At 39.4% G+C, this 26,479-nt stretch overlaps 1 protein-coding gene and 2 long non-coding RNA genes across 4 annotated transcripts in view; 1 reads left to right on the top strand and 2 right to left on the bottom strand.

The window, feature by feature from the left end:
- On the top strand, positions 1-26,076 carry ETF1 (eukaryotic translation termination factor 1). Of its 2 annotated transcripts, XM_043465388.1 has the most exons (11): positions 1-155; positions 317-420; positions 17,238-17,413; positions 17,791-17,930; positions 20,316-20,454; positions 20,740-20,930; positions 21,451-21,580; positions 22,119-22,274; positions 22,679-22,743; positions 23,423-23,570; positions 23,766-26,076. In XM_043465388.1, the coding sequence occupies exons 2-11, from the start codon at positions 335-337 to the stop codon at positions 23,846-23,848; spliced, it is 1,314 nt and encodes a 437-aa protein (XP_043321323.1). In that variant the 5' UTR covers positions 1-155; positions 317-334; the 3' UTR covers positions 23,849-26,076. The 2 variants fall into 2 exon arrangements, with proteins under 2 accessions (XP_043321323.1, XP_043321324.1); XM_043465389.1 differs by lacking the exons at positions 1-155; positions 317-420 and adding an exon at positions 522-544.
- Positions 9,033-10,164, bottom strand: LOC122439868. Its single transcript, XR_006269008.1, has 2 exons — positions 10,057-10,164; positions 9,033-9,160 (listed from the first exon to the last, which is right to left on the bottom strand). It is a non-coding gene; the product is annotated as an uncharacterized LOC122439868 (long non-coding RNA).
- Positions 22,099-26,479, bottom strand: part of LOC122439866 — a 15,001-nt gene continuing 10,620 nt past the window's right edge. The window contains exon 3 of the long non-coding RNA XR_006269006.1: positions 22,099-23,416. This is a non-coding gene — a long non-coding RNA (uncharacterized LOC122439866). The remainder of the gene's footprint in view (positions 23,417-26,479) is intronic.

Genomic DNA, 26,479 nt, shown 5'->3' on the forward strand with positions numbered 1-26,479 from the left:
CCTGGCGGAGGAAGTGATGTCACAGGCCCCATGTGAGCGGATTGCAACACATGCAGCTGCCTGGAGAGAGGGAGCCGGTGTCCTACGTCAGAGCCGCCGCCGCGGAGCCGCCGCCGGGGAGGAGCAGCCGCTGCCGCCCAGGACTGGGCCCTTAGGTAAGCCAGGGAGAGGGAAAGGCCAGCTACCACCGCGGCGGGCCGCGCGGGGCGGGAAGAGGAGGGACTCTCGGGGGTGGCAAGGAAGGGGGCCGCTCTGCCCCAGCGGCGGCGCTAACTCTGTGGTCTTGGTGTCTCCGGGCCCCGCCGGGCCGCTCTAGGGAGGAGGAGGCGAGAAGATGGCGGACGACCCCAGTGCTGCCGACAGGAACGTGGAGATCTGGAAGATCAAAAAGCTCATTAAGAGCTTGGAGGCGGCCCGCGGGTGAGCGCCGCATCTGGGCCCCCCCATGCCCTCTTGGTTCCGGGACCCCTCAGGATGGCCGCCCCCGCGCCGCATGGCCGGATGAGGAGAACCAGGCACTAGCCAACTCCCGCCTTCTGGACCTGTGGGTAGTAGCTTCAGTCCCAGGGGCGAGGGTCTACGCCGTTGGCCCCAGAAGGGGCAGTTCTCCGTTTTGGGGCTAGGGGGTCCTGCTCCCGGTCCTCGGACCACTCGACCCCCTCGTGGTAGGCCACTACTACTTCTGTATCTCTCTCAGGCGCTGAATCCAGCACCTCCTTTTCTGAGCTCCAGATGCTGCCACCCACCTCGGGTGCTGTTGGGGGAAAGGGCCAGGCCTTTCTTTCTAAAGGCCCTTCCCTGATTTCCTCTTTCCCTTCCTTTACATTCTTAAGCCAAGCCTCATTAAAATGGCCTCTCCCTCCCGGGCTTCTTGAGACCCGGGTGGGATTAAGTCTGGATGGGGCGGGAAGGAGAGGTAGTCAAGGACAACCTTTTTCTGACTTCCTCTGATTTCTCTGGGTTTTACCATTCTCCCAAGATGACTTCCTCCTAGTCCTGTAATTACCCTTTAGCTTCCTGGTTTTAGCTGTTACAGGACCCACCTATAAACTGAGAATGTGTGCGCCCGGAGGGGAGGTTTTGGCTGACAGCTGTGTATCTGTATATACAGGAGAAATCCGAATTATGGGGTTGTTGGTATGAACAGGCTCCCTTTTGGCCTGTCTCTGGAACTCCTGGAGTAGAGGTGCCTAGTGTATTAATGATTGTTGAAATTCAGAACTGGATTGGGTGGGCTTTGAGTTTTCTTTGGTAAATTTTGAGAAGCAGCTGTTAGATGTGTCCACTGTGGGAAGGGTGAACTAGTTTAAAACTAACTTTATATGCTCTTTTAAAATGTAAAAAAAAAGTTACTCTTTAGGGGAGAGTGTGTCAGGGGTGTATCTATTCTCTCACACTTTATTTTGTTCTTTTCCCAGTCATAGAAACTTTTTACTTACAGGAAGTGGCAAGGAAAAAAAAAAGTTTTTGGAACGTTACATATTTGTATGTCTGAGCATTCTTAGAATAGCAGAGTGACTTTTCTGGGACCATGTTGAAAGTTGTTTTCAGTACATGAATTGGACATTCTGGTTTCTGGTGCAGGTTTGTCCTTGGTTGGTAGATTTGCAATGATGGGATTCATCAAACTCATAGTAGTTACTGCTTTATGAAGTAAAGTATGCTTAGATCCATTGAAGCCCAAGGCTAACAGCTTTGCCATTGTGCTTTGTTCTTAACAATTAGTTTAGTGACAGTTCTGTTCGGGGTGAAACTTCTGAAAGTTTGGTTCTCTTCAGTTACTGGAGTTTTTGCTCACTTTCTCTGGTATGAATTGAAGGTAGCAGCTTATTTTTCATTCCTTAGGTTTGTTTTTCTTTGAATTTAATAGAATTATTCAGACATAGTTAATATAATCTTACCAGAACTTGAACACAGATGATTCTATGCTACATGGTAGAATGAATAATTATTCCCCAAGTGTGAGAACACTGTACAGGAGGGATAATATAATAGATCATGACGCATTATGATGCACTACCAGGAATTAGCCAGATTCTTTTGTTTCATTAGCATCTTCTGTTGTTTTGCTTGAATCCTTCACTTGAGTATGACTTTTCTAGATTGCTGTTGTTGCTGCTAAATAAGCAACAGCATTCCTTTCTACTGTTTAATGGAGGGAGCTCATTCTTAAATTTGTTCCTAGCCATGTTACCTAGCCACCTGAAACTTTTAAGCTCCTCTTTGAAGCTTTTAAAAGCTGTTGTCCTTTGATTAACAAACTTAGGTAAAGTTGAAGCATGCTAAAAATGAGGTTCTTATGCACAACTTTTCTTGCAAGTGGTAGTTAAGTTTGAACATTTTATACAAGTTTAAGCTGTCCTATAAACAACGTGGTTGATAATCATGTCCTACTTTGCTTTTATTCAGGATTTGGTTATATTCTGATCCCATGAAAATTTAAATTCTTGACAACCGCTAGGTATCAGTAAGGGAGTCACAAGTATATTCTTTTTGACTCAGAAGTTTCTTGGTATATACCAATTTCTTTTTGAGAATAGCAAGATTGTATTATGGCTGAGTTATATTAGTCAGACTCATTAGATTATCATAATGTGCAGTGAGAATTGTTTTTCCTTCTTTCCCTAATGTTAAAATAGTCATTGAGAAACATGGTGGACTGTTAATTTTAAGCACAAACTGGATGGTACAATGAATCTATTTCTGGTGGTGTTTAAGGGGCAGGGGCAAGTTGTAGGTTTCAGGAGAAAACAGGTTGTGTTCAAGCATGTTTATTAGTACTAGATAGTGAAACAGTGGTAGACTAGTAGAATTGTTTTGGAAATGAAGATTTCTTCTCCACCACTCTCCCTCTCCTGCCCCCCCGCCCCTGCCCCAGTCAGTTCTGGGCATGAGAATCAGAGATTGGTTTGTTTTTAACTTTGGCTCTTAAGGTATGCTGGGATAAGAGTAATCTTCAAATTGAGATAGCCAATATGTGATTATCTTGATATATGATCCCAAGGTAATGTAGCTTTGAAGGAAAACCACCTGCAAAATAGACTCACTGATTAAGTAAATCTGAACAGAGTGAAGTTTCTAAGCACATTAGTTTTTTAAGCAGTTAGCATATTATAGAAACAGTATTAAGCAATATATTATTTCATTTAGTCTTCACAAGAGGTATTGTCTCTTTGCCATACTTTCTGAATTAAAAGGAGTGTTATACATATAATTTGAATTTATGTTGGGTGGAACATACATATTTAGCTTTGTATAAGCCTGGTGAAATGTTGGTTTCTGTGTATGCTAGTAAAAAAAAAAAAAAACCAGCTAAGTCTTTTCCTATCCATAGGTCCCACTTAAAATTAATTGTAGTTCTTCCTGGTTTATGATTGCTCTTGGTGTATTCTCCATAGTTGGCTTAAATGAGGACAGATGTGTACAAAAGCCAAAACTCGACCTAGGGCCATGTGGATGGAAACCATGGTTGTAGATATTTTCAAAAAGGAACTGAATCAGGTGAAGATATGTAGAAGAAAGGTAGGTAGCAAATTTAGGTTGTTTAATGTTTCTGAGCCTGCGAGAGGTAGCCCCAGAAATAGTGTTGGAAGCTGTGTAGTTTTCAGGTAATAAAATCATAACCAGAGCCTGTTATAGCAAGGACGGTGGTGAATATAACTAGGGAATGGACAAGGTAAATCTGGACTAAATTATGTCTGTGAGTATTAGAATATTTTTTTTTTCACTTATCTTCTGCAGGGAATCATATATTTCATATATAATCAGGGCTCAGTCAGATAACCCATGTTTAAAGATTAGGGCAGTTTCTAAGCTTCATTTGAGTCTTCTGTGGTTTGGGGACATTTTTTAAGCTTTTGTTAAAAATAACTTGTAGATACCTTGAAGGAAATAAATTGCCTGACTTTACATGACTGTCTTTCTTACCCCCAGATATATATGGGCAGGGGTGGGAGTGGGGACACAGGATGCACAGCAGGATGGGACAATTTTTCTCCTCTGAGAAGTTCTGATACTAGCTGTGTGGGTTTTTTCCCCCACACCAAGCAGTTCTTCAAATCTCACTGGACACCAAAAAGGTATTCCTACAGTTGGATTCAATTCTGAACTACCTAGAGTTACTATCAGATCCCACAAAGCTCAGTCCCACAAGACTGCCCACACATATGATGCCAAAGCAAGCCTGGGCCTTGGGGGTTCCTATGACTTCTTGGGTACAATGATATGTTAGAAGGGTCCAAAAACCTCAGGGAAACTATGTTAACTGATTTATTACAAAGGATGTTATGAAGGATATAAATGAACAGCCAGATGAAGTGGTACATGGAGCAAGGTCTGTAAGGGTCCAAGTGCAGAAGCTTCTGTCCTTGTGAAACTGGAGCATGCCACCTGAGTTTACCAACCCAGTTCACCAACCCAGAAGTTCATTAAATCTTGTTCAGGAATTTTATATAGATTACTCTGCAACTACCTCTTCCCATAGGTCTGGGAATGGAGCTGAAAGTTCAGCCCTCAAAAAACTTGGTCTTTCTGCAGACTGGTCCATCCTAATTCTGCCTAGGGGCCCCACCCTAATCACTTCATTGGCATAAACTCAGGTATGCTCCTTGGGGACTCCTTATGAATAATAACAAAAACACTCCCCATCTCAGGAAATTCTAAGGCTTTTAAGAGCTTTCTAAAAGCCAGGGACAGACCAAAATCTCCAGAAAATTTCTCACATTATATTGAATTAAAAGTTAGTATTTTTATGAGATCGATGAATGGGTTTTTTAAATAGAATATAAACAGGTTGTTTATATGATTTGAATAAATTAAACTGTAAATGTGTTTGGGTTCCTTCCCTAAGTGGAAGTTGTTGATTAGTAGAACATTCACCTAAAGGATTCTTGGAATGGTCTCAAAGTGATGAATTTCAGGTGGTTTTATTTTTTTAGTTCTCCACATCCTAGTTACAGGTGGCTGTAACTAGAATGATACTTTGTCGTCTTTCATACTGATAACCAGGATATTCAGGCTCTTAAAGAGGATGTTTTTCATCCTCTCTTCTGGCTTTCCCTGCCTTTCCTGTCTCTGATAGTTATACGGGTAAAAGAACCCACTAGAGAAAAGTCAAGAATTAGAATATTTTTAATTTCCTGGGAAGAGATGAGTGTAGAACACAAACTACAGTGACTTCCCACAAAGCGGTCAAAATATAGATGCCACCAACATGTCTGGGCCTGTTGAGGTGGTAAAGGGAAGAGGGACAGATAAGAGTATATTTGATAGGGTGTGGTGGTGGTCCTCAGTCTACTCCAAGTGTATTAGGCTGCCTGCCTCAACTCAGAACTAGTCCTAACAGCCGTTGTATTCTGGCATGGTGTTCTATGCACTGTGAACCTAATGAACAATTACTCTCTTTGAATTTCAACTCCTGACAGACTTTTTATTGTAATAGCAGATACACTTATCCTTCCAGGAAAGGAACATTTGCTCTGGACACATTCCTAGGTAAGCAAGAGTACCTAATTAGAATACTGTTTAAGGCAGAATGCAGTATAGGTCTCCAGTGTCCTCCCTACCCGCCTGCCCCACACACACACTGGTTGGACCCTTTTAGCAGAGGGCCCTTTTTTTGAGTTTGGTTGTGGGAAAACTTAAAATGTGGGTTTTGCAGCAGAGCTAAATGGCTTCAGGCCCTATTTAGAGTCAGGAGAAATTTGCCTTTTTTCCCTAGGCCTACTGCTGGAACCATCCATCTCTGAACTTGGGCAGCAGAAATTTTTTGAGTCCACCCTGTTCTCCAGGGATCTCAGGATAGAACCTTCTCCTAGGATACATTCTATAGGAGTGTCTGCAGCAGCCTGCTCTTTTAGTGAGGAAGAGAAAGGATTTAGAGGGGGTTCAAGATTCTTCCCACCAAGTTGGAAATTACAAGGTTTTTCTGTGGGCAACTGTCCTCAGAGAGCATGATGATTGAAGTTCCCTATCATAACAGCTTCCTCTTAATACTGCCTATTAGGTAGTAATGAAAGTTTCCTCCCCATCCCCCTTTGTGAACAGGTATCTTTTTCTTTGAATCTAAGTGAATCAAGATAAAGCGTGGTTGCTCTTTTTCTCACTTCTTCTAAAATGTAATTGAGTTTGATAAACAGCCATAATTTATTTGTTTTTCTTGTGGATACAAGGATAAAAACAGATGCTTCTTTCACATTGATAGATTGATCAAGCTTTCTGTGCTGTAATCCAGTGCTGTTTCTCTTTTAGCTACTTAATTTGTATGTAATACCCATTCTATAAGTATTTACATGTCACTTTGTCCTTATTTTAACCCTTGAAGTTGTTTTTTCATTTTATCCTTTAAGGTTTCCTTTAAAAGAATGATCTAGTCAAAATAGAAGATTGTCTTTTTCTCGATGTCTGTGGCCTTCTAACTTAGATTTTTCCCCAGTTTCACATCTAAGTATATGAAAAATGAAGCCCACAGATGCATTTTTACTATTAACTAGTCAGCTTATAAGCTCCATCAAACATCTGCTGTAGGTTGGGTATTTACACATTCAGGGAAGCACTGTGCAGCACCGTGAGAAAACGGTCTGACACACAACGGTGGAGTGATGATGGGAACCATTTCCGGTCTCAGAACAGCAGGGTACATGCTGATGGTGGGGGTGTAGGCAGATTGTTTGGGTCTTAAATGAGGTATTGGGCATGGTAAAAAATGGAGAGATTGTTTAACTACTTGGGCAGATTTCCTAGATAAGGCAGGTGAATGTTGTCAGAATGTTACTTTGGGCATTGTTTGACTGATACAGTATCTTTGATACACTGATGTAGTGGAGCTGTAACTGATCTGCAGCTTTGAAATGGTCATTGACATTCATTCTTGATTAAAAGCCAGTTAGCCTAAAATTAGACTCAAAAGCTTTGTGTTGGTTGATAGTTGGTGAGCTGTCAGGGTATTGAAATAGTGCAGAGTATTTGCATATATGTGTCTCACTGGTAAAGTTGGCTTGACAGAGTTTGACAGTCCCAACACTAGTTTGCAAGTAGTGAAAATGTACTGATCCCCAAACATTAATTTCTTAATACCTCTGGATATTTTTAGCTTTTTACTGAAGAAAAAAAAAAAGTTTTCCTCCTTTCTGGCCATCCCATTCTCTGGCCTCCTCTGGCTTTTATGTCTCTACTTAAAAGCAAGAAGGATCCTCAGGAAAGACAGGGTTAGAAGTTCATGGACAAGAAAGATTGAGTTTTAATCAAGCAATGAAATTAGTTTCCTGAAGATGGGTTGAAGAGCATATATTTTGACTCCTCACGACGACGCTATGAAAAAAGCTATTACTGCCATTTCATGGATGAAAAATTTGCAGTGCTGAGAGATTAAGTAGCTTTACTAATACAACAGTCTTAACAAGGGGCAATGCTATCTGTCCCCACTTTCCTGATTCCAGAGCCTCTGGTCCTAACTATTATGCCACACTGCCTTGCTCTTTGATTTTGCTGAATAGAAACATTTTTCTTTTGCTGAATAAAAACATCTCCTATTCTCTTCTGAAAGGAGGATTCTTGTCCAAGGAGATTTTCAATTTACTAGAGGGAGCAGATGTGCAGAGACCCGAGAGCAAAGATAAAAGGGAACAGGCATGCTGTTTGCAAGTCTACCTTGGAAGAACTTGGGTACTGAACAAGTTTGTTCTTAATGAGCATCATTGGTGAGGGAAATAACTAGCTTCTAAATCCTTCCCCAGAAGCTCATGTGTATATTAGAAAGAAGATTAACAGGAAGGCTGTGGCTTTTGTTTTATTTGAAAAGTACTTGCATAGTGGCCAAGAAAGATAAGAAGTGGACTTTCTTGCCCTGTGTAGAACCTTGATGGTTAGTTGGTCCCTAATGTTGGTTGTGATTGCTATCTCCTGGCTTCTCATTAATGTGAGAATGCTAGAGAAATTTTCCAGCTTCTGCTGCTCCCTAGTGGAATATTCCACTGTGTCGATTTGTTTGTTTTTAGTTTCCCTTTTATGACAAAGTAAATTCCTGTAATAGTAGAAAAAATACTCACACCAGATACATACAGTTTTGTTTTAGAGTACAGTAATCTTAATGCTTTTGAGGATAAAACACTAAAATGAGCTTTTTGTAAACTTTACTTTCTGCAAAATATTGGGACATTTTGAGTTACTGTGTCTTCTAGGGTAGAGGCTGCTTTAATGTCTTGGCGTGTTCATATCTTCGTCCTTGTCCCATCTGGTAATGGCATCTAACCCTGAGGTCAGTAGCACAAAACCAGTTTCCAGTAACTCTGTCAAGCCTCTTTGAACAGTAACAGAATCCTCTCTTGGTATTCTGTAAGCTCTCTATAGAAAGCAGCCCTACCCACCTCCTACGTGCATCACAGGTAATACTTGGGAGCAGGTTTGAGGTGGGGTTGAACCAGTTTAAAGGTGGCAAAATTTTTGAGGATACTGAAAGTGTCGTTTTTGTTATGGTAAAAGACTGATGGGATGGTTTGAGCATTTTAGTGAAGCTAAAGCAGAGATGATTAGTCATTTCCACACACGTTAGTTCTTCTCCAAAGACTGGCAAACTCTTAGTTGGTATTTTATTTAATAGTTTAGAATAAAACCCTTGGTGTCGGCTTAGAAGAGACTGTATAAAGAAGACCCTTTTTCTTATGTTAGCAATTAACCATTTATTCATTCTCAAATGTTTAAGCATGCATTCAGTGCTGAAATGAATTCTACCTTCAAGAAGTGTTGTTTCACAGTTATTTGGTGGAAATGACTCCTGGTGGCTCAGATGGTAAAGAATCTGCCCACAGTGCAGGAGACCCAGGTTCAATCCCTGGGTGGGGAAGATCCCCTGGTGAAGGGAATGGCCACCCACTCTGCTATTCATGCCTGGAGAATTCCATGGAAAGTGGAGCCTGGCGGGATACAGTCCATGGGGTCGCAAAAGAGTCAGATACAACTGAGCGACTAACACACTTTCTTTGGGTGAAAGAGAAAAACAGGTCAAATCTTTGAAGTGACTGATAACCAGATAGAAGTAAAGGGGAATTAATTTCTGTATTTCTTCCTTGTGATGAATTCCAAAACAGCTTATAGTGTTCTGACCATATTGTTTGAACTGAGTTTTGGCTTGGTTCTTTTGTTCTGTTGGAAGATTTGGCAGGTCCTGTAACCCAGTAAAGGTGATTATCACCTACCACAAAGTTAACTATTATATCTCTCTCTTTAGGCTTACTCAGATTCAAATAAGTCTATAGCATCACTTAACAGTGTTGCTACTCTCCCCTGCCCCCTAACTGTGCTGTGCCCTTAATTCTTTCTGGCTTCTCTTAAGGACAGGGGGGTGGGGCGTAAGAAGCTATCAAGTTCCATCTAGTTACCATTTAGCGATCTATCTGCTATCCATGCTAGGCACTTGATATATATTCTTTTATAGAATCCTCATGACTTTGTGAAGTAAGGAGAAACTGAGACTCTTAATTTGCCGAGGTTGTGGCAGTAGGACAATCATAAACCTGTCCATCCTAATCATAACCACCATCCTATTATGTTCCCTTATTAAACCCACATAAAAATTGCTTTAGTTTTAGAGTTTAAACTTAGCTTTCTGCATTTGGTTAAAGAAGAAAAATGGAAAACCTATAGTGAATAAAATGACAGAAGTAGTAGAAATTGGAGAACCAATTGATTTTCAGCTGGGATCCCTACCATGTAGCTAGGCTAGTGAATCCCAGAAATGCTGTGTCTGAAGTTTAAGTTGAGCTTTGTGAGCTTGAAAAGGGGATAGGGGAAACCTTGATCATCTCTATCCTAGGCTTATCTTGGTCAAATGTTGAGATGATAGCTTCCTGGGGAGCATATATTCTTAAATCCCAACTAGAAAGGATAGTAGGCAGTCTCTAAAATGCTCCTCGCCCTAATCTGGAGGTAGGGGTGATAAGATGGATGGCAGTGATTTGAGGAGAGTGTTCTGGCTGGAGAAAGTTGGACAAGTTGGACACATCTGAGCTATCACAATTCATTGTAGTTACGTTATTGCTAGGATACAGGACAGCAGCTTACCTGCAGGAGATGAGCTCTGAGTTTCTTTTAAGTAGGGGTGAGATCATGGAATCTCCTTGACTTCAGCTGGCTGAGAGGTCCTTCTTAAAGGCATAGAAAAGAAGCCAGACACAGTGATTCTTAACCCTAGTTATGCATTAAAGTCTGATTTTATTTAAATCAATCCATTTGAAAATTGAGACTCTCTCAACCATAATCACTACCACCCTCACTCCTCCTATTCAAGAGCTATTGAATCAGAATATAAAGGAAGAGGAGATCTTTTTGTATCTAAGCATTTTTGTTTTGCTTTTTCAGAAAGCTCTTCAAGGGTTCTGGGGCTGTCATGCAAATTGGCCAGTGGATAAGTTTGTGGGTGCCACATTTTCTTTCTGAAGTGTTCTTAAGCATTGTTAATGATAAGCACTGGCAAGATCTTTACAAGTCAAAGACTACTGAGATTTTAGTTTTGTCACTCTTAGGACTAACTGCATGAGCAGGCTTCCTGAATCCAAAGGCTGGAACACTGCTAACTGTAAAGCTACATAAACATACACCCCCTAACCCAAGCTTTGCTCTGATTACTTTGAGTTTTCTTCTTTAGAGTCCTTGCAGTCCTGGTAATCTGAACCTTAATGTTTCCCTGTCCGTAGTGTTTAAGGGCCATGAAACCTTGGATTTGATAAGTAACTGGTGGTACTACCCCTGACCGCCCATTCTAGGGAGAGAAACTTTTCTTTCAACAGTCACCTTTGAGAATGCGGGAAGAGAAAGCTGTCAGCTGTCTCTTTAAATTCTCTTGCTTTTCCTAAGTTGTGTCTAGTTTGTTTAACTGTCCGTATTTAGTCTATTTACAACTACTCCTTCTGTCTCCCAGCTGTTTTATTTCTCAGAAGTTAGTCCTCTGAGTGGAAGCACTGCTGAACTCTTCTTTGAAAAGGGAACCTGCTCCTAAAATGATGAGAAGAAGGGGTCTGAGAAGAGGCCCTAGCCACCTTGCGCAGCACTTTGTGTGCTGTGTCTTTTCACAGCCCGCCCGTCAGTCACTGCTGCGTGCCTCATAACCCACGGGCTTCAGTGGGAAAGGGACACGGTGACAAAGCCGAGGCATGGATGAAACTATTAAAATTATAAGGTGTAGTCTGCTTACACTGCCAGCAACTCAGTGAGAGCTTTATTTCTCACTCTCCCCTGAGGGCTCTTTGCTCTACTTCAAATGAAATACTCAGCTTTCTTGGTTTTATTTTGGTGTTTACACAAACTGGTCTAGCGACTTTGATTGGCTTGCCTGGGGGGTGGGTGGGGGGTAAAGGAGTGTTTATTTTGTTTGGAAACTTTCCTGGAAAAGCTTTTTTTAATTTTTAAAAACCAGAAGCTTCCCTTTTTTTTAAGTTTTATTCTTTTGGCTGTTCTGTGAGGCATGTGGGATCTTAGTTCCCCAAACAGGGGTCGAACCTGTGCCCCCTGCAGTGGAAACAAGTCTTAACCACTTGGACAGCCATAAAGTTCCTGGAAAAACTTTAATTTGCTGTTACCAAACCCAACATGCAAATCATGAAGCCTTTAAACTTCTAAAGTAGAGGCGATCTATTTAAATAATCCTTGTATCCTCATCCCCAGTGGTGTCAGATGAATTCAGAAACTTAAGGTTTCCCCCAGACTGGGTAGAGAGAGGCACAAAGGGAAACTAGTGAAAGTCGCTCAGTCATGTGTGACACTCTGTGACCACATGGACGACAGCCCACCAGGCTCCTCTGTTCATAGGATTCTCTAGGCAAGAATACTGGAGTAGCCATTCCCTTCAGGGGATCTTCCTGACCTAGGGATCCAACCTGAGTCTCCTGCATTGCAGGCAGATTCTTTACTGTCTGAGCCACCAGGGAAGCCCAGTTTTTTAAAAACATTAGTCAGAATTCAAAATGAGTAAGAAGCCAAGACTGTCAAGTGGCTTCCTATTTAACAACTTAGTAGAAATCTACCAATGTTTTAAGTGGAATTCCATAACAAGATTATGTTCTTAGGTATCTCTACTACTCTGTCCTTCCTAGGATGTTAAATGGATGTGAGTTTAAGGTTGCCCAACTCTGGTGCTATACAGTAAAGTTGCTTAATGGATGCTTATCTTCTTAACCTCTCCACAGTGAAAAGTAAATAGCTGCTTATCTTAAGGTCATTGCTTTGTCCTCCACATGATTATCCTGCTTTAGGGACTTCCTTTAGGCATTTCAGCCTCTCAGTTAATTTATCCCAATGATAAACGTTAAAGAGGTTCTCTTTAGCCTCAAACTTTTATCTCCTTTGGGTTTGTTGCCTGTTTAGCTTTCAGATCTCTGAGCCTCCACCCTGCTTTCCTTTTAGCCCCTTCTCATTACATTTCCTACAACTGAGCCCTTTTGAGAAGTAGCTAAACTCTTTCGGTCCCTAAAGAGTCCAAAAGCCCCAGGTAAAGAAATTCTCTTTTGAGAATTGTTCATCTGAAAACAAATTTAATCAGTAAAACTCAGATTGAATTTACCTATCTTACTTAGATTGCAACTTTTCCCTGTCTTGTATAGTTTCATATCAAGGTGAAACCTACAGTCTAAAACAAGTTTGAATTTCAATTTACTTGCCTAATTTTTCTAGCCCTTCCTAGAGCAAACTTCTTTTCTCCTCTTTGGCCTGTAAGATTTGGCAAAACTCCAGAAGGAATTATCAAAGAGTGTTTAAGAAATTTAGGTCCCTAGCAAGATACATACTGGAAGTGCAGCAGTTTGTTACAGTTGATTGCTGAAAGAACACCCACTGATTGTAAAGAGCAGTTTTCTTTTTTGTAATAGAAGATACCAACTTGTTTCATTTGGCAGTTCTTTTTCCATCTAATTCAGAAACTGGAACATGGCCACTACGGTTGTATATATGTCTGATTTTTTTATTTCATGATCATTGCTTGTATTTGTGGTGACTAAAGCTGCTTACCATGAATTGGTCTGATTCTCCGCTTTGACTAGGGTATCTGCTCCCCTGTTCAGTGGTGGCAGCAGAGCACACACCATGCTTTACCACCTGTTTGTAGTTCATGATTCACAAATTAATCAACCTGCAGTTTATTGAGGAAAGTATCACAAAGGTTGTGAACCCGCCTTCTAAGTTTTGAGTAGATACCCCAACAGAAACAATGCTGGGTTTGAAGACAGTCTGAGGGCAACTATCCTGATTGTGGAAGGGCTTGCTAGTCAGCTTGTCTCCTTCTAAAGAAAACTTTTCTGACTAGGGGACTTGTGAATTTTGCCACTAGGAGAAAACTATGAGGTTCTTTTCCAATGCTGGTACCAAGATGCACATTTGTGAAGATAACTTTATTCTAGGAAGATAGTTTCCAGACACTTTCAAACACTTATAGTTACAAAGCTAATATTAGGGGTTTTCTCTCTTTTTTCTCTACTATGCCTCTTCCCTTCTTCCTTATGACACTTGGCACATAAGCCTATTTGACTTGACACTGTAGCCATCTTTCTAATTTCTTTTTCTTGCAGACTTCCACCAGACATTGGATATATGTGAAGTTAACACACTCAGCAATTAGGAAAAAGTTTTAGGTGTTTCTGGTGGTCTATCCAGTTTATCTAAAGAAAGCCCCCACCTGTTTCATTTTGACACTAAAACTTGTAATGATTAAACTTATCATAGCCTTTAGGATCATGATCTTGAAGAATCTCAGGAAGTAACTTTCCTATAGACTCATTAAGTATCAAGTAGAAACAGTTTGTAAAACAGTCAAATTTCTTAACATACTTTGGCTCATATCAGATCAGCTTTTGCCTTCAAAATATAAATTGGCTCAATTTATTTTTTATTGACATATAGGTGATTTACAATATGATTTCTCTACAGCAAAGTTATATATATGTATATACATTGATTTTTTTTTCTTTAATATTCTTTTCTGTATATAATAGCTTACATCTGTTAACTCCAACCTCCCACTCCATCCCTCCCTCAACCCCCTTGGCAGCCACAGGTCTGTTCTCTATGTCTGTGAATCTCTTTCTGTCCTGTCAGTAGGTGCATTTGTGTCATATTTAAGATTCCACACTATCACATAAGGTGTGATATATGGCATTTGTCTTTCTCTTTCTGACTTACTCACTTAGTATGGTAATCTCTCATTGCTTCCATGTTGCTGCAAATGGCATTATTTTGTTCTCTTTGGCGGGCGGTGGGGCTGAGTAGTACTCATTGTATGTATGTACTGCATGTATATGTCTTCTTTATTCATTCATCTTTTGATGGACGTTTAGGTTGTTTCCAGGTCTTGGCTATTGTGAATAGTGCTGCTATGAACATAGGGGTGTGTGTATCTTTCAGTTAGGGTTTTGTCTGGGTATATGAAATTGGATCAATATATAATGATAGATATTAGAAAGCCAGCCATTAGATTTGGTCAGGGCACATTTGGGACTTGTAATGTCCCATGTATATGTTTGTTATACTTATAATTCTGTTCATATTGTTACTTGTTTTATGTAGTTTTTTTAACTTATTTTTACTAATGGTAAACACAAATTAGCACTTCTCAGTAAAATCCTTTGGCTTTTCTTGTAAGCTAGCAGATTAAGAAACCTTAAAGGAAATAATGTACTAGCACTCTATTTTTTTTTTATTACTGAATAATTCCATTGTTTGGATATATACCACATTTCGTTTATCCATTCATCAGTTGGACGTGGGGTTTTTTTCCTACTTTTTAACTATTATGAACAGTGCCTTTGGTGAACACAAGTTTTTGTGTGTACATATAGTTTTACTTCTCTTGAGCATACACCTAGGGGTGGAATGGCTGAGTTATGATAACTTTAACTTTCTGAGGAACTGCCATGTTGTTATTCATAATGGTTATATACCATCTAACATTATCACCAGCAATGCATATGGGTTCCATATCTCTGCCTCCTGCCAACACTTTTTTTTTTTTTGTAACACTTTTTTTTTAATAGTGGCCATCTTATTGGGTGTGAAGTGGGTTTGTGTTTTGATTAATGATTAGTGAATTGCTATATTTTGATAATTTTTTTATATTTTCTTCAAAGAAAATGAATATTGAAATATTTCTTAACTAGTGATGCTAATAATAAGTCTTGAGAATGTCTGGGTTAAAAAGATATGTTGTTGGCATCAGCATTAAGGTTAGAGGGGTTGATAGCTGTTCAAAAGGAAGCTCCCATGTGACAAAGCCTTGGGGGTGTAGCCTCCATAAGTTAGGGTTTTGTCCTGGTTTTTAGTTGCACAAACTTCAATTTGCTTGGTTACCCGGAGGTAATCAGACTATGCATTTCTCTCTTTAATCAAACTCAAAAGTGATTAATATGTAAAATACATTTAGAGGTACACTTATTTAGAGAAAGGTGTGTGTGTGACAGAGATTTCCTAACTGGGATATTTATGTGAATCCAAGACTCTTGTTTCTCATTATCAGGATACTTAGGGTGCTGAATTAGTGATTCTAAGTTTTTGTGATGAGCCTGGAATTTTGAAGGAGGGGACCAGGATATTAAACTGGTATTTCATCTAGACTTTGGGAAGACTTGTTGCACCATCCTATTATTGCATCTTCCTCTGAAGAACCACCAGATTCTAAGCCTCTCTGCCTTGGACTCAAGGTTAAATTCCAGTCTTGTTGTCACACCCTTACCAAAGCTTCTCCCTTCATTCCTTGGTGAATGAGGTGTTTCCCAAGTACTCCTTAAAGTGCTTTTTGTCTTTACATATAGCTAAAGCTAGTATTAATTCAAATAATTAAACACCTGTCATATTCTTTTTAAATTGAAGTATAGTTGATTGTATATACATTGTATATACATTCTGGAGAAGGAAACGGCAACCCAATCCAGTATTGCCTGGGGAGTCCTGTGGATGGAGGAGCCTGGTGGGCTGCTGTTTATGGGGTTGCACAGAGTCAGACACGATGGAAGTGACTTAGCAGCAGCATATACATTCAGTGATAGTTATATGTGTGTGTATATATATTCTTTTTCATATTATTTTGCATTATGGTTTATTACTGGATGTTGAATATAGTTGCCTGTACTGTACAGTAGGACCTTGTTGCTTATCTGTTGATACTTTGTATATAGTAGTTTGTATCTGTTAATCTCAAACTCCTAATTTATGCCTTCCTCCAACCCCTTTCTTCGTTGGTAACCATAAGTTTTTTTCCTGTATGAGTGTTTGTTTTGTAAATAAGTTTGTGTCATATTTTAGATTCCACATTAAGTGATGGGATGTCTTTTTTCTTTCTACAAATGGGATTATTTCATTCTTTTTATGACTGTGTGTGTGTGTGTGTGTGTGTAGTTTTTTAAGCAACCTTCATACTGTTTTCCACAGTGGCTGCACCAATTTACCAACACCCTCCCACCTATGGTGTAGAAGGGTTCCCTTTTCTCCACAACCTCTCCAGCATTTGTTATTTGTAGACTTTTTGATGATGACCATCCTGGCTGATAGGAAGTGATACCTTGTAATTTTTATGTGCATTTCTGTGATAATTAGCAATGTTGAGCATCCTTTCATGAAATGTCTTCTGCCCATTTTTTGGTAGTGTTTGTTTTTTGTTCGAGTTAGTTGTATGAGCTGTTTGTATGTTTTGGAAATTAAGCTGTTGTTGGTCACATCATTTGCAGGTATTTTCTCCCATTCAGTATGTTGTCTTTTTGTTTCGTTTATGGTTTCTTTGCTGTGTGAAAGTTTATAGATTTGATTAGGTCCCATTTGTTTATTGTTGTTTTCATTTCTGTCGCCTTGGGAGACAGACCTAAGAAAACACAGGTACGATTTGCCCGTGTTCTCTTCCAGGAGTTTTATGGTGTCATGTCTTAAAGTCTTTAAAGCATTGAGTTTATTTTTGTGTATGGTGTGAGGGTGTGTCTTCATTGATTTAAATGCGCTGTCCAACTTTCCCAACACCACTTGCTGAAGATAGACTGTCTTCACTCCGTTGTATGTTCTTGCCTCTTTGTTGAAGGTTGATATACCTACCATATTTTGAACACTATTCTAGCTCTGGGTACAGTCTAATTACAGAGGTATAGCCCCTACCTTCATGGTCACTTTTAGAGTGATTTATTTTTCCTATATTAGGGGTATCTCACTTTTAACTCCATTTACTAGTGATAATTCTTTACTTATGTAGTACTTAAACCTCTAATGCTATTCTTCCACAGCAATGGCACAAGCATGATATCGTTGATCATTCCTCCCAAAGACCAGATTTCACGAGTGGCAAAAATGTTAGCAGATGAGTTTGGAACTGCATCTAACATTAAGTCACGAGTAAACCGCCTTTCAGTCCTGGGAGCCATTACATCTGTACAACAAAGACTCAAACTTTATAACAAAGGTAATCTGGAGCTTGACCAATTTACCTCCTCTACTTTGTCTTGGCTGTATTTTCCACTTTGATTCTGTTGTGATGCTTTTGGTCACAAGTGCTTTCTTACCCAGACATGAGCTGTGTTTCTTTGGTTTTTTTTTTTTTCCCTAAGTTATTTTTTGAAAGTTAAGTAGTATGTACTATACTTAAAATAATAAATCCTTTTGAAAACATCTCAAGTTTCAAAATTAGGAAGAGAAATCTGCCTGAGAAATTTACAGGTATTTCTACTTTATGTAAATTATGATTTAAAGGGACAGGACCAGTGGGCTGTGGGAACATTTCCTATTAATTGAGGAAAATTAGGTGTGTATATAAGTAGAGAAATTGTTTGTTCTTTGCAGTACCTCCAAATGGCCTGGTTGTTTACTGTGGTACAATTGTAACAGAAGAAGGAAAGGAAAAGAAAGTCAACATTGACTTTGAACCTTTCAAACCAATTAATACATCATTGTATTTGTGTGACAACAAATTCCACACAGAGGTAAGAAGTTAAAACAGAATGTTTTTGTTACCCTAAAAGAAATCCACCATACCTATTAGCACTCACTCCCAGGCCTTCCTCGTCCCTGCCGCCATACCCCAAGGTCTTTCAGCTATAGGCTACCCCTGATCTGTTTTTCTGTGCCTTTTGTGGCTTGTTCCTTTTACTTAGCGTGTTTTCAAGGTTCATCCATTTTGTGGTATGTATTATGCATCATTCCTTTTTTATTACCAAATACTATTTTCCACATTTTATCTATTAATGGATATGCCACATTTCACTTAATAACATCATTTGGTGAAATTGTCATTTCCACTATTTGGCTGTTATGAATAATACTGCTTTGAACATACATGTACAAGGTTTTGTATGTCCCTATGTTTTTACTGGGGGGCCAGGTATACAAGCTAGAAGTGGAATTTCTGGGTCATATAGTAATTATGTTTAACCAATTCAACAATCGCCAGGCTGTTTTCCAAATAACTTCCATTTTATAAGGCTGGTTCTTCTTTTTTTAAAAAAAAATTTTTTTTTCATTATTATGACAATGAATGACATGAATATTCAGCATGTTTGAGGAAAGTGCTAAGCTGAGTTTGAAGAACTAATTAGAAGCAGAGAAATAAATGACTACCTGATCTCTAGGTCTCCTTATGTATCCATGATACTTAAATATATTTCTTGCACTCTTAGTTTCAGCTCACAAATTATAAAAATCTTCAGTAGTCAGGACCATAAGAGCTTTTTCCCCCCATCCATTAAAAAAAAAAAAACTTTTGAGTGACAGAACTGTCATAATATGATGAACATTAAGGGTAGAAAGGAAACCTCATTAGAGTGACCTAAATCAGTCAACAGTAGAACAATCAAGAATTCACAGCTGGCTTCTAGTTCAGTCTCTTGCCTTTCATCAACATAGGGGGAAACCTCTATAGTGGAATTAGAACTGACATTTGTTGACACAGTTTACAATCGATGATTCTGCTAACTTGACGGGAAGTTCAGTTCCAGTCAGATCTTGAGTGATTGCAGAGATGGTGGAGACGGACTTTTCTCTTGGCTGTCACAGCCTCCTTCTGGCAAAAGTTCCATTGGGGAGGCAGTTTGCCACCCTCTTCCAGTTAACTGTATCTGCTTTGATGAAAGCAGATTTTGAGTCTTCTTGATTTAAATAGTACATGATACTCATGTTATCTAGTTTTACCTTACTTACCTAAGTTAGCTTAACTCTTTTTCCAGAATACCATTTCATCTTAACTAGCTTTGTTTTGGCTCTAACTAGTATATCAAAAACTACATACACATGTGGTATACTGAAGTGCACAACTGAAGTTGTGTTTAATCGGGATATTTATATATTCTTATTATGAGGGATAAGTCTATTCCCTGATTTTGGCCCCACTCTGTGGCATGTGGGATCTTAGTTCCCTGACCAGGAATCAAATCTGTACCCCCCTGCATTGGAAGACAGAGTCTTAAGGCAAAATTTTTAACATGGGCAATATTCATATCTTAATGCTAATTATCAAGTATGCTTTGGTTAAAGGGTGATTCTTGGTGATCAATCTGCTTTCCAGTCAGTTCGTGAAGAGCTGTTTTCTTCCTCAGTTAAATGGTATGGGTAATAATTCTTAGCTCTATAGAGGCTGCCACCTAGTAATTAGTCACCTACCATGTCTATAGACGCCAACTCTTGCCCATCTATATGGGTCCCAGAACTATTTAAAGATCTGATCTTTCAGGAGGCAGAAATAGAATGATACAATACTAACCCAGAAGGATTTTCTCATAAAAATTCACAATTATTACCTATAGTACCTTTAAAATTGAATTTTAGATATTGATGTCATTAATGTTACTCAAGACATAATTAAATGAAACATTTCAAAACTGGATCTTTTTATAGACGATTTCTGGGTTTTATCCTCAGTGAGTACGCCTGTTCTAGAATTGATTTGCAAAAGATTCTTATTAGCCATAGTGAATACTGCCTATTAATGCTGGGGTTATTAATGGTAACAGCAAGTCAAATTTTGGAGGTTAGACTTTGAATGTTATGTTCCCTAGACCACCATCAGTCTAAAAACAACCTAGGAAGAATTTGATCCCTATAACTCTGTATTCGTTTTGGGTTCCTGTGCCTAGGTCAGCTTTGTAAAAAGGCTTCACGTTGATATTGTTGGTTTTCTCCTGCATCAGGTTCAGATTTGTCTATATGAATTACATATTTATAGCTGAAGCCTTTAAATTACTCCGTGAAATGGTTTTTCTGTAGTACTCCATACCGTTCTGAGTGGAAAGGGCTTGTATATGTCCCTTTGGAATTTTGTCTTAACTTTGCAAAGCTTTGAGACTTACGGTGTGGTACCTGTGTTTGCTTTTCAGGCTCTTACAGCACTACTTTCAGATGATAGCAAGTTTGGCTTCATTGTAATAGATGGTAGTGGTGCACTTTTTGGCACACTCCAAGGAAATACAAGAGAAGTCCTGCACAAATTCACTGTGGATCTCCCAAAGAAACATGGTAATCTAGGAAGAGAACATGAATACTTTTGCTTTGTGTCCAGCATTAAGGAAGCAAATTGTGTAATAAGGGGAAGTAAACTCAGGTGATGGGAGAAGCATTGTTACTTGTGACTCTTTTGACTACAGAATTAGTGTTCACTCACTAAAAGCAATTTTATTCTGAAAGGAATAGTGATTTTCTCCTTTCCTTGGGAAATAGCATGGTTATATAATTACTTTTTAATTAGCAAGGTATCATATACTTAATAAATGCCTTTTTCTCTCATCACTTTTTTTGTCAAAGGTAGAGGAGGTCAGTCAGCCTTGCGTTTTGCCCGTTTAAGAATGGAAAAGCGACATAACTATGTTCGAAAAGTAGCTGAGACTGCTGTGCAGCTGTTTATTTCTGGGGACAAGGTGAATGTGGCTGGTCTCGTTTTAGCTGGATCAGCTGACTTTAAAACTGAACTAAGTCAATCTGATATGTTTGATCAGGTAAGTGAGAAGTAGATGCTCCATTATGTAAGTTTCTTGGTGGGAGTAGTTGAGTTCTCTGAGTGCTGGGACATGCACATCTCTTTCTTTTACAGTGATAAATTCCATGTTAAAAATCTCTGAGTTGGCAAAATTTTGTGTGTATTATTAGTAATATTAGGAGATATTCCCCTACTATGTCTGGACTTATTTTCTTTTGAAATCAGCCATTTTGGGATGGAATCTTTCTTGGCCCTATGTTGGCCCCTGGTTTTAGTAGGTTGCCATAATTGGCTTTAAATTGAAGTTTGATTTCAAAGAAACTAGGAGCTGGTTTTATAAGTCTAATAGGATATGCAATACAGTTGGCTGGGGAGGTGATCTTCATGAGACCTGTTCATGAATAAATTGGGCACCTTCCCCCATATTCTTCCTCTTGATGTTTCACTGGCTAGTTTTGCATGCCATTAAGAGGTCATGGTTCTTGGTAAGGGTGTTTTGAAGTACTAATGATGTGCTTTTTCTTTTTATTTTGTGTTAGAGGTTGCAATCAAAAGTTTTAAAATTAGTTGATATATCTTATGGTGGTGAAAATGGATTCAATCAAGCTATTGAATTATCTACTGAAGTCCTCTCCAACGTGAAGTTCATTCAAGAGAAGAAATTAATAGGTATCAGTGAAATACAGCTTCTTTACTGTGAAAAGTTTTTGTATGTGTGTATGTACAAAACAAGACTGAGAAGGGTGAAAGAGGAAGGTTTAGCATTTTTATTAAAATCCTTCTCGATGGAATCATTAATTTAAATCATCCTTTAGTTGTCACATCTGATATTAATAATAAATGTTTATCTTTCTTACTGTTTTTACCCTTTGGCAGTAGGAACCAAACTTCAGTCAAATTTCCCATATTATCTTTTGTTTTAGAGCAATAAATAATTCAAAAGCTCAAATTAAAGATTAACAGGGCCATTGTTTGGCTGTGTTTCCAATTTGATACATGCACATTTCCAAATGATTATGTACTTGGCCCAACTGGTACCTCTTGAGACTCAATTTCTGGAGCCTCGACTAGTGGTGTGATTTTTCACTAACTTTTGGCAGTTGTTTTTAAGTTGACTTTTTCTCTTTCTCTGATTTTGAGTAAGAAGGTGTATGTGTACAAAAAGAAACATTAATATACATTCTTACTGACCTGTCCCTAACCACAGGGCGATACTTCGATGAAATAAGCCAGGACACGGGCAAGTACTGTTTCGGAGTTGAAGATACACTAAAGGCTTTAGAAATGGGAGCTGTAGAGATTCTAATAGTCTATGAAAATCTGGATATCATGAGATATGTTCTTCATTGCCAAGGCACAGAAGGTATGATAATTAGTAAATGAAGTTTCCATTTGTTACTAACCTGTGTATTCAAGAAGCCTGGGGTGGAGACTGGACAAGGTGGCTGATTTCAGGAGCAATTAAAAGGCAGATGTGTACCTTGTTCCCCACTCCCAGCCTGTACCCGATCGAACTGATAAATGTCTGCCTAAGATTTTTTGAGGATAAGGGCTGTATCTTAAATGTCTTTGATGTTTCCTTATGATAGGACCAGTATACCTGGTAGACATTCATTCACTGCATACTGACTAATGTGCTTATGAAAAGAAGGTTGATAGAATCAGTTCAGGAGTCCTTTCATCTAACCTAATTTTCATCTCATGGAACTTAAACCTATTGGTATCTGAGAAGCAGGTTAACACATCTTTTTTCCCCCAATACTGCAGAGGAGAAAATTCTCTATCTAACTCCAGAACAAGAGAAGGATAAGTCTCATTTTACAGACAAAGAGGTATGTGATTGTTTATGTGCTTTGATGATACATGCAAGGAAACATAAATCCGTATGTTAGAGCACTGGCAGCATAGAGTAGCATCAGCCTCGGGAAACCAGACCTCTGCTTGTTGGCAGTGGGAGTACCAGGAGGTGGTCCACTCCCATGTGCCACGTAATAGTCTGATTCCAAGGAAGGAGGCCAGGTGATGGTTACCCTGGTTCTTTTTTTTGTTGTGTTTTTGTTTTTTTTTTTTTAAGTTTAAAAAAGTTTACTTGCTCAACACAGGTCCCTTTTAATTGGTAGCATCTTCAAATTCTGAGTTGGACAACTTTGGTTTTTAAAAGGCTCCTCCAAAAAGCAGTTTTGGCTTGTCTCTTAGCTATTGAATGAGTATTGTCTAGAGACACTGTAACAGCCTGACTTCTCAAGACAATGGGAGGAACCATAAATTGAAAAACTGCCAAGTGTGTGTTAACATTTCATTACTGATGCTAGAGCCTGGGGAGGAATGTTGTTTGAAATAATCAGAATTTCTGTGCTGTTGCATTTATGTTGCCAGAACCCATAATTTGCTTACAGTTTAACACACCATAGATCTGAGAGGAAGAGGGAGAATGGCAGGCAGGGTAGCAAGTATCCATGTCTTGATATATCCTAATCTCGCTGTTTCTGTATCTCATGGCTGCCCCTGCAGACAGGACAAGAACATGAGCTGATTGAGAGCATGCCCCTTCTGGAGTGGTTTGCCAACAACTATAAAAAATTTGGAGCTACTTTGGAAATTGTCACAGATAAGTCACAAGAAGGATCCCAGTTTGTCAAAGGATTTGGTGGAATTGGAGGTGAGTAGCAAATCAGAAAACTGAATGCCAGGGTCTCAGCCACAAGCTTTCCTTTGTATCCCAAAAATATCATTACTTCCAGAGAGGTGTGCTCATATATCATCTCCCCTTGCTATAATTCTGCAAGGGGATTGCTCCCCACCCTCCAGTTTTGACAACCACAGCTATTGTTTGTTTGTTTGTTTGTTCCCATAGGTATCTTGCGGTACCGAGTAGATTTCCAGGGAATGGAATACCAAGGAGGAGATGATGAATTTTTTGACCTTGATGACTACTAGGTAGTCGACATGGGTCCGGCAAAACGTGCCTCACCCTCCAGCATCCAACCCAAGGAGCATACCCGTGGTGGAATCCAAACAGATCCCTGCCTTACAATTGGAACATTTCCAGAACTTAATCCATGAGCATTGGATATTGAAAAGAAAACCGAAACAAAACCAGACCCAACCCTACACTTTGGTTTGTCATGGTGTCAGCGCAGCAGCCTACAACTAAGTTCCTAAATGCCACTTTGGACTAATTTAAAAAAGAATCCCAGTTTTTACTTTTACTTGATGGTGAAATTGGTTGCTCTTGTATTTTATGGAAAAAAAAAAAGATTTTTTTAACCTTCATACATAGAAGCAAAAATACTTTAACTGCTGTAAACCTTCAAAAGTTAATAGAAATGAGATCATACTGGTTTGTTTCTTATTTTGATTGGAGAAAAATTAAATTGCTGCATTTCGCAGTGACCCATTTACATGGCATTCTCAGCTTAGACTGCATAAGAAGAAATATATGTGGTGAAATGTTGGAACCATTTCTCTCGGTCTCTGTTTAATGTTGAAAGAGTGAGCTAATAGGCAATTTCAGCTTCACTCCCTCACTACCCCTCCCCTCCAGGCCGTCAGTTTCAAGGATGCAGGTTGCATTGCAAAGATAAACTGACACATGAAGCATTTGGGCCACTGCTGTTTCCTTCCATCTGTTCTGCAGGCGCATTTTGCGCCCAGGGTTTGGGAGCCCTTAGCATCAACTGCTTTGACAAGGGTTCACATAATCTTGCATACTAGAAACCAGTTTGGGATGGATATGATGGGACTTCTATGCTATTGCTGGAATTGGGAGAAATAAAACATGCAATTTAAGTGGAAGCAAAGACATTTAAATATTTTATTTTGCTTGGGTCTGTCCTTGCAAAAGGGAGGTGGTCGTGTTTTCCTTGTGTTGGATGGCATGAGATTATGTGAATGTTTTGATTTTTTAAAAATGAACTGCAAGGTTTTTCACAGGAACGACAGACGAGACATGTATGACTGTGCATGTAATTGTAAACCCCTGACCTCCTGGTGGGGTTGGAGCATCTGTTTGAAATATGGGACTTACAAGCACCTCTCATAGAAATTATGGGAGGAGGGTGGGAAGGGCAGGGGTGGGAAGGGATGGGGACACAGCTTCTGGCACCAAGGACTTAACCATGTTGGACCCAAAAGTGGGCCTGAAAACTTGAAGCTTAGGCTTCACAGCTGGGTTGTAAATCAGACTTGACCCCAGCTAACATGCAAGGTCACAGACAGGGTGCCTGAGGTGGTGACAGTGAACAAAGTGTATAGGACGTGCCCAGTGGTAGCAATTGAAAAAAGTATACCAAATGGACTTTGAAGGACCAAAGGTTTTAAAAGTCGATTGGTATCCCCCCACACTGCTAGGGTAGTGGGGTGCATTTGGTTTTCAAATTGGGTACTTTAAACACTTTAGTGCCTGACTGCTGTTCTTCACTGACTTGACTCAGTCACTCGTAGCTTTATTGGTCTGAACCAGCTCCTTGTTCCCAGGTTGCAGACCTGCCTATCGTTCCAGTAATCCTGTTTCACTTGAATGAAGGGAGTGTGTCTTAAATGTAAAGCTTCTGGTTCTCAACACTGTACTCTGAGGTCCAAATGACTGTCTGTTGATGTATAACCTGATGTCTCAACCCCCAGTAACAAGAGTCAATTCTTTGGTATTCACCAATGCGGGAGGCTTCACCAGAACAGGCTTTTTCTTTGGGCTCTGCTGTTTGTTTGCAGAACACCCAAGAGCGAGCAAACTTGCTCTCTTCATAGCAGTACCTTAGGGTTTTGCCATTGTAAATGGGTCTAATGTGATATATGACAAGATCAGAGAAATTGGATGTAAATTTACATTTTTGAATATGCTTGTTGTTTCACATGATACATTTAGGGTATGCAGCTCCTTTTGTAGTTTTTATTTTTACTATTTAAGTTTGGAAATGATGCCAAATTTTTGTATTTCTTTAATCAATGTGTTCTCTTCAGTGATATATATTGCATTATATATTGATGTGTGTATCAATATATACTGATATGTATTACACTTACACAATACAAACACATAAATATGAGGGGGTGAAAACCGTAGCCTTTGCATTCTCTATAGCCTCTACAGAGAGATCCTAAACAGCAAAATCTTGGTGTTGTGATGTACAGAAATGGAGAAGAGTATTAAACCATATTTAAGAATATACTTTGTGTGCTTGAGATTCTTTAGGACTGTTCTAAGAAAGGTCTGAGCCGTGGAGACAGTGTGAGTGAGCTCTCCAAAGCATGTGCAATTTCCTCATAGTTACTCTTCAGCCATAGATTTAGTGATTTAGTTGTCTTCTGCTACATTTTCCTATGGAAGGATATATGCAAAAGGCCATGATCCCAGTGTTAACACCAGAGAAAGAGGTTCCAGTTGATGGGCCAAACTAATTTGTACCTTACTCTCTTCCCTGTGCAAGCCAAAGGGAAACCTGCCCTTTTTAAAAAAAAAAGGGGGGGGGGGGTTACCCTTGTTAACATTCTATGGAGATAGATGGCACTTTTAAAAACAGGCTGAAAGAGGTTTAAGTAGCAGCTCTTCAGTGGCAAACCTTTATGCCA

The sequence above is a fragment of the Cervus canadensis genome, chromosome 4, assembly GCF_019320065.1.
Source record: "Cervus canadensis isolate Bull #8, Minnesota chromosome 4, ASM1932006v1, whole genome shotgun sequence".
Lineage (NCBI taxonomy): Eukaryota > Metazoa > Chordata > Mammalia > Artiodactyla > Cervidae > Cervus > Cervus canadensis.